The sequence below is a fragment of the Sus scrofa genome, chromosome 1 (genome assembly GCF_000003025.6).
Source record: "Sus scrofa isolate TJ Tabasco breed Duroc chromosome 1, Sscrofa11.1, whole genome shotgun sequence".
Lineage (NCBI taxonomy): Eukaryota > Metazoa > Chordata > Mammalia > Artiodactyla > Suidae > Sus > Sus scrofa.
The window spans coordinates 51,037,160-51,045,406 of NC_010443.5; the positions used below are offsets into that span (position 1 = coordinate 51,037,160).

General features: G+C 49.2%; 1 protein-coding gene across 3 annotated transcripts in view; it reads right to left on the reverse strand.

The window, feature by feature from the left end:
- Window positions 1-4,427, reverse strand: part of B3GAT2 (beta-1,3-glucuronyltransferase 2) — a 99,620-nt gene extending 95,193 nt beyond the window's left edge. For 2 of the 3 annotated variants that reach the window (XM_021089488.1, XM_021089491.1), the window contains exon 1: window positions 3,247-3,924. In XM_021089488.1, coding sequence (XP_020945147.1) covers window positions 3,247-3,837 — 591 coding nt within the window. In that variant the 5' untranslated portion in view covers window positions 3,838-3,924. Of the gene's footprint in view, window positions 1-3,246 lie in introns of all 3 variants that reach the window. The other variant, XM_003121263.4, reaches the window with a different exon arrangement.

The following is an 8,247-nucleotide window of genomic DNA, read 5'->3' on the forward strand; positions in this document are numbered from 1 at the left end:
CTCCGCCTGCCCAGCACACAAACAGCTCAACGTCTGTCAAAACAAAGGCCCTCTCTAGTTCACAGCTTGCCAGGAACATCTTCCAAATGCAGCCTCATTAACTAAGCCCTGACCTGAGCCCCTAAAGTGTGTCAAAGCTGGCTTGTGTTACAGTCTTACCTCGTTAAATTTAAAGTGAAACTTTTAAAAGTTTCTTTTCCTTTCCTGGAAAGTGATAGTTTTTAACCTTTCAATTCCACCGATTTCCCAAGGTGAAAGCAGCTTCCCCTGGCAAAGCTTCTGCTTTCAACTCAAGAAAGCTTGGAAGGTTTCCTAGCAAAAAACAGAAATCTGATCAATAGCGTTATTGAAAATGTGGCCAGCTACAGTCACGTCTGTCTGTAGCTGTCGCTTTTATGAAAGTCGTGTAAATCCTTGGCAAATAAGCTTCTCCAGAAAACGAGATCGATGGGGTGCGCAGGTTTACCTGTGAATTAAAGTGCAAAATCCCATCAGTGCCACAGAGAGGGTCATCACGGAGACCTGGAAACTTGAACAACTCCAACCACTTCTCCAATGGGCAGTCCAGCTTCTGTGCCTAAAATTCACACTGAGCTTCATTTGCAAATGGAAAACATAGAATTGTTTGATGCAAATATTTCTTTCCTGGTGGCACAGCTCGGTTCGGGAGCCTGAAAACTGGCTAGTTGTATAGAAGAAAGCTCCATCCTGATGACCAGGGAGGAATAATTGAACACAGAGTGCCTGTTGCGCCTTTAATTTAATTTGGAGACCTTTCATCTTTTACTTTCCTTCATTTGCAGCCAATGCTTAGTGAGCTAATTTGTACCTGCTTCATTTTCCTCCTTTTATCTTATCTACATTAACATCAAGCATGGAAATTAGCGGCACCATAAATAAAAGATGAAGTCTGACTGGGGACATTCTTTCCTGAAGTACTGTGAATTACTTAAAAACTAATTTGTGTGTGCACAATATAAAGGGCTGAGATAAATGCCTGAGCCCTACTGCATCACTGATCAGCATTTTTCCTTCCCCCAAGGAGCTGTAGGTATTAGATGTTTCAACTGGCCCTACCTTTTCTCCAAGAGAGCAACATTTAGACTGTAAGTCACATGGAATGATTAATCCTAGAATTGGTGTAGGGTAGGTCAACCCATTAATGCACAAGATTAAGGATGAATAAATTTCACTAATTTGACTTTTTAGAGAGTTCAATACTGCTTGCCATGCAAAGAAAAGGATGTGCTGTAAAAAAGAAAACTCAATGTCCCAATATATATGCCTGGTGGACAGATAGATGCCTACTCTGTCCAAAAATGCTGTTGGGGAAGGGGTGATGGGTGAGAAGGGGATTAGTCCTAAAATTCCCATCTGGAAGGACCCTCTAGGAGTTAGAGAACTTCAATTCCAAGTGTATGGTGTGTATCACGCTTTTAAAAATCTCTTCTGTTGGAGTTCCCATTGTGGCTCAGCAGTAACGAACCTGACTAGCATCTGTAAGGATGCAGGTTCGAGCCTTGGCCCCACTCAGAGGGTTAAGGATCCGTCATTGTCTTGAGCTTCGGTGTAGGTTGCAGACAAGGCTCAGATCTAATGTTGCTGTGGCATAGGCCAGCAGCTGCAGCTCTGATTTGACTCCTAGCCTGGGAACCTCCATATGCCATGAGTTCAGCTCTAAAAAAAACTTCTGTTGGGTATATTGTATTCTTGGCCCCTTACCATAAATAATAGTTGCACAGGCTTTTAAGTTTATTTTGGATATTTTAATACTTACAACTGCACAAAATGTTAGTGTCTTGAAAGCTTTGCATTTTTTCCTATATAGTTTCCTCCTGGCCAAAACTAATTTTTTGTCCTCACCTTCTGTTCTTTCATCTTCTCTTCCCCCCATGCCCATGGACTGAGAGAAAAACCTGGAAAGAAAGCCCTCCATTGTGAAAGCATGGAAAAGGAGAGATGGAGAGCAATTTACTGGTCCTTTTATTCAAGAAGCAGGAGAGGATGAATAGAAATGAAGGCAGCAATTGCCCTTAAGAAATGTTTTTTTTTAAAGGCCACACAGGCAGAAAAATTAAGGTGGAAGCACAGAGAGTAGCTCTGTCCTGAGGTTATGAAAGTCAAACTGAGATAAAAGGATGAAAGCATGGGATATTTGCGACTTCTAGACCTACATATCGTCCCGTTTACTTGGGGAAAGGGGAGGGATGATGGAGTCTTAGAGGGAAGAGGTCAGGAATTTGGGGGAGAGGAAGGCAACAGTTCGACGGGATGCCCCCAAAATCCAAGATTTTTTCCTCTATATTTGTGGAGGAGGAACAAGGAAACTTAAAAAAAAAAAAAAAAACTCACACAGCTGAGCCTCATTTGCAACGCGCAAGCACACGCACATACTCAGGCTGCAAAATGCCCGCCTTGAAAACTAACACCTGTTCTAACCCCGTGCCGCCGGCTCTGTGCACCTGTAGTCTCCCAGGGACACTGTGCCATCTCAGCAGCACGGGCTGTGCCGCGCCCAAGACCTCACGGTGAGCCCCAGGATGCAACCGCCCGGTTCAAGAATGGCCAAAGGGGGCCTAGAGAGGGGCCAGGAAAAGGAACCGGGCACTCCAGCAGATGGCTGGGGCTGCGAAAAGACAGAACCGCAGGGCAGCCTCAACCCAGCTGCCAGGGGGTTTCCTTGAAAAGGAGGTCATCTTTAGTCAGGAAGGGTCTTTGTGGGGTGCGGGAACAGATGGAGGGAGGACGCCCTGGAAGTCTGGGTTCTCACTAACAACCATTTCCGTGCCAGCCGACTGTAGGAGAAAAACATGTTTCTGAGCTGATTTTCAATGTCCATTTCCGCCGTCCTCTATATATGCTTCCAGACTCAGAATCACACCGGTGTGCGCTGAAAGGCCTCGAAGACCATCAACGCACCCCCAACGCGCTGGGTCCCTCCCCAATCTCTCTTGCAGGCGGGCCCCACCGGCCAGCCCAGAGCTGGGTTTCTAGAAATCACTCCCGCGCCTCACACTTAAGCCACCACCTCGGACCAATCGCAAAGCCCCGCGAGACTCCCTCCTGGACTCACAGTGGTTCTCCCCCACCACTTTCCCCCTGGGAGCCAGCGGGAACTACCCGGCGCTCCACGCAGAGTCCCGAGAGCGCGCCCCGGGAGTGAACGCGGTCAAGTGCAGCCAGAGCAGGACCAGGTCCCTCCCTCCCGCCTGCCCCGGGGCGGGGGAGGGACGCGCCGGCCATTACCTCCTGGAAAAGCTCCAAACTGTAGGTGTTGTCGTCGTCGGCGAAGAAGAGCACGCCAGGCTGTGCGCGCTGGTTCCCGTGCCTCTGTCGCAGCCAGGCCAGGCCGGCGTTGCGTTGTTCGGTGGCGCGCGGCAGCCCGGGCCGCTTGTACCGCCGCGGCGTGGGCACGTGCAGGTGCGTGCTAGGCAGCCCTGCGCGCGCCAAGAAGCGGCTCACCAGCTCGCTGCGCGCCGCCGCGTCTTCTACCAGGATCCAATGCAGCTGCGCCACCTGGCGGAACGTGTTGGCCAGGCGGGTCAGCTCGGCCTTCTGCACCGGGCGGCTATAGGTGGGCGTGATGGCATAGATGGTGGGCAGCTGCGGCTCAGGCGGCGGCTGCGGCCGCGACTCGTTGCGCTTCCCCCATCTGCGCCCGGGGCCGCCCCGGCGGAGCGGGATTCGGGAAACCCCGCGGCCCCCGATGTAGGGAGAGAAGTAGGGGCCCGGGGTGAGCGGGGGCGCGGGCCTGCGTGTGTCCACGTCGAGCATGATGATGACAATCAGGATCCAGGGCAGGAGGATGAAGAAGCGGCTGAACAGCACAGACTTCATGGTGCGCTCTCTCCCAGCCTCTCGGACGCCCCTGACTGGGGCGAGCCGGGGGACCCCAGCGCTCAGTTTGGACCGTGGCGGCGCCCGCGCTCAGGAAGCCATGGGGTCGCTGGGCGCTGCGAGGGCGTGGAGCCGGGAGCGGCGGGTTGGCGCAGGTGCCAAGGAGCTAGGGCTACAGCGAGTGCAGGCGGGTGGGTAGTTGATGTCTCTACTCCGGGTGGTCGGCGGGAAGCGGGACTTGGTCCAGACTCCCGCTGCTGGCCCCGGAGTTGGGCCGCGTCGGGAAGGCGAGGATCCCGCCGCACTCTTTCCGAAGAGCGGGAGCTGGGCGCCGTCCCGCGGCGCTGCGGGCGAAGGGACGCCAGCCGTGAGCCCCTAACCCGCTCTCGGGGGGCACCTTCGAGGGCGGGAGGCCAGAGCCGGGGGCTCTCCTCCGTCACAGCCCAGCCGGGGCAGCAAGGACCGGAGGCGACGCCGGGGATGTAGTGCGCCCAGCTGTGTCCGCGCGCCGCAGCGGAAGCCTGCACTCCGGTCCCTCGCGCTACTCTGCTCTTCTCAAACCTCTCCCGGCACCGGCAGCAAGATCCCAAAGCCGGGAAAGAAAGAAAAAGCGAAGGGGCGGGGGCGCTGCAGACTCCGGCGTCCTCCCTCCCAGTCCTCCTGTGGGAAGACAGCAGCGCTGCTACTGGCGGAGAGGGGCTGCGAGGGGGAGGCGGGGAGGGGGCCCGGCCCTGATGCTGACGGCCCAGCGAGCCAGCTCTGGAGGCGGCTGCGGCACCGCCTAGGGGGAGCGGGAGGAGGAATCCTGCTGGGAGGTGGGGGGAATCCTCGCACGCCCATTTCCGCGCGCTCTTAGCTCTCTGAAATGCTGCAAGGTCTTTGGTGATCAGCCAGGAAAACCCATGCACGTGAGGAAAACTCTGGAGACCTAGGGTGGGGAGTGGGAGGAAGAGAGAGGCGAGAGGGGGCAAAGGATACCTTCTTTGGCTGCTGACCGCAGGGGTTCGTGTGCTAGGGGTGGACAGAATAGCGCTGACAAAAAGGCAGAAATCAGTAGAAATTTTGGGAGACCAAGGGGTGCCTACACGGGTGTTTGGCATGTGAGATGGCCCAGAAGAAAGAATCGATCCGAACATTTGCTGCCCGACTGCAGTTAGATCATTGCGGGAAAATTCCTAAAACTCCAGCTGAGTATGTTTAGCATTTTTCTTCAGGAATTTAGTCACAGTTCCTTACACTTCACTGCCATCAAAAGTATTCCGTCTGAGGAATATGAACGCCAAACTGAGATAAAAGGATGAAAGCATGGGACATTTGTGAACGATCCTTTCAAGGAGGCCTGGGAAGAATCACCTTCATTTTCTGGATGAGGAAGCTGGGGCTCAAAGTTTAAAATGATTTCTCCAAGGTCAGTGGCAATGGCCAAGTGGAAATGGAACGTGGGTCTCCCTCGCCCCAGGTCTAGCCAGTGGCTGCCTCACCGCGCGGCCTGCATAGCCCCACCGGAAGGCTGGCCCTCCAGGATGTAAACATGGTGCATTGGAAACCCAATAGACCGTAGATGACATGTGGAACCATGACAGCGTCTAGCAGACACGGGTAAACATAGGCGCTTAGTATGGGGTTCTTTTTTTCCTATCCGAGCGGCCCTGCTAGCTGAGTCCCTGGCTGTCTGATGTACTGGAATGAAAGAAGAGCGACCAGGTTCCCTAGACACGTCGTCCTGGGGAGGTGCTTGAAAAAACAGCAGGGAAGCTTCCCCAGCCCCCAAGCCTATAATGAATAATTCCTGAGCCCATCTTCCCTCGCTGTGTCTTGTTCTCCCCTTCACAAATCTCTCGGATCGCGCACTCTTGAGTGCCGGTGCGTGGAGCGCTCTGGCGCGGATGCCCCTGCATCCAGCAGCTCCCGGTTTTCTCAGCCCTTCCCTGGCCGCTCCTGCCTAGCATCCGACCTTGGCGCGTCTGTGAATTTCCCCAAGCTCTTGATCCGAAGGCTGAGAGTGAAATTTCTGGATCCAAACCCGTCCGCCATCCTCGGAAGGGCTAACCTTCTGCTCCACCTCCCAGTATCACCTACTATTAACTCATACTTTACATCGGCAGACCAGTGTCCCCCAAACATAGGAAGCAGTGAATCCATCAAACTCCTTCTGGTATTCTAGGATAGCTTAACCGGCTTCTGAAAATAACGAAACCTCAGGGAAAACGCGTTGGGTCAGGGGCGCGGAGGAATTCAATGTCAGCATATTGGAGGCAGAGCGACAAGGATGGGGGAGGGAATTCAGTAGAGGCTTTTCTTAAATATTGGAAAATAGCGCACATGCTGCCCACCCTTCAAAGGTTTCTGAAGTCTCTTTTATCCTGTTAGAATTGTTTAATGTAGTTGAAGAGAAATGCCTTGTGTCTTAGCAACAATAAAGTTCTAGTGGTTCCAGAATTGTACATAAAGCCTCATCAACCTTCTTCAATAGGGAGCTCTCGGTTATTCCCACTGTACCATAAAACCTATTTCCAAATTGCTTCTTTTCCAGCAACCAGGGCTGTTCAGAGATGAGATACTTTCAAAATCAAATTTTGGAATTTTGAGATGTTGACTGTGGCCCAGGATTCACAGGTGTCCTACAATACAACTCTTAACTAGCAATCCACATCAAGGAGGTCGGATCATCTGTTCCATTATCCTTAGTCAGCGTTTGCTCCCAGGTTTCCCTCATCCAATCATCTGGCATCATCATAGTTCCCAGCTGGGCTGCTTGGGCAACTTTAGAAAGTCAATGAGCTTTTCAAAGCCTGTTTCCTCATGTGGAAAATGGAATTAATAAAAAATACTCCATCAAAATCTTGTAAGGATTAAACAGGGTAAGTTAAAGTATTTTGTAGAGGAGCTGGTATTATTCAGTCAACAAATGGTAAACAGAGGTAACACTTCCTCTGAAGCACATCTTACCCCAGGGGATCTGCATGATGGTCATGAGATTGCCCTGAAATAGGGCCCCCACCTGTGGAGAAGGTGTTAGTGTGGGTATGGTGGCGGCTTCCTGAATTGGGAAGGGAAGGGGAAGAAAGGAAATTAATTTACCCCAAATACAAGTTACCCCTTGTCATACAAGAAGGATGGCATGATTCCAAGTGACATTTATTTCAAACAACTGAATATGCTATATTGTTTTTCTTTCAGTGACTCAGAAATGTGGACCAACATCTTTCATGATCAAATCTGAGCAAAGATAGAAAAATACAAAAATTGTTATGAATGTCCATTGGAAGCACAAAACCAGGGTAAACACTTTCAGGTGCAAAAATGTATCATGTTATTAAAATATTTAGAGAACTTATCAGTTCTAGAATGGAAACAGCTTATTTAAATGGAGGCATGAAGAAAATTCCATTTTTCTGAAGCATAATCACTGGTAGCTATAGTACTTTTTCCACATTGTTTATGATATTCTTACATAAAACAATTTAAACGTGATCTATGGCTAATAATGAAGGTTGGTGAAAGTCACTAGAGTGATTAAAATGATTACCTAACTTAAGAGCTTCTGTACATCCTCTTGGTATTTACTTTCATTTAATCTCTGTAATTATTTGTGTAACAAAGTGAGCATTGCTCCATCTGTACTAATGAAGCCTTGGATTGCTGGAATCAGCTACAGAGTTTCAGCATTCAGCTGTTGTTCTCAAATAAACAAACAGAGGTTAAAAAAAAATCCCTTATCTGGGAAGTTAATAAAAAACAAATAATGTAATCACCATTTTCATTTTGCCATGATGCGTAATATGCAACTGTGACTTCTGCAGCAAAAAAAAAATTCAGCTTAATTAGTGCTAGGTATAGAACTGATCCCATTTGACTTTTGACCCTGTGGTTCTGCTAGAGTGAGTAAATCAACCCTCAAGTAGCATTTGGGGACATCCTTGATATTCTTAGTCAAGTCAGAAGGAGATTAAGAAAAAAATATATTTACAATTAAGTATTTGTAAATATCTGATAATATGGGTATGCACATCATGTTATAAAAAGAATTAACTAATTCATGTGGGAGTAATAACATAATGTGAAGATATCGATAATCAGTACCCACGTGCATGTGAACACATATTTTGTTAAAATAGACACAATTATGTGAAAGAATGGTGTCAAAAGAAATCTAATGGTCCCAAATTCTGGAGATACATGACAGTTTCATTGATAACTGTCAGAAAAATGACATCCAAACCACAAATTAAATGGCCTGTTTGGTTTAGTTGATTTTAATGCATCTGGATCCTTTTCAAATGTCATTTTGCCTTAGAATTATTCTAAATTATAGTGCTTTCTTAAAACTTTAGACATTTGCAGCTATTATGTACAAATGTGACATTAGGTAGTTTGTCAGTAAAACCCTATTTTTATAGGATGGATTGG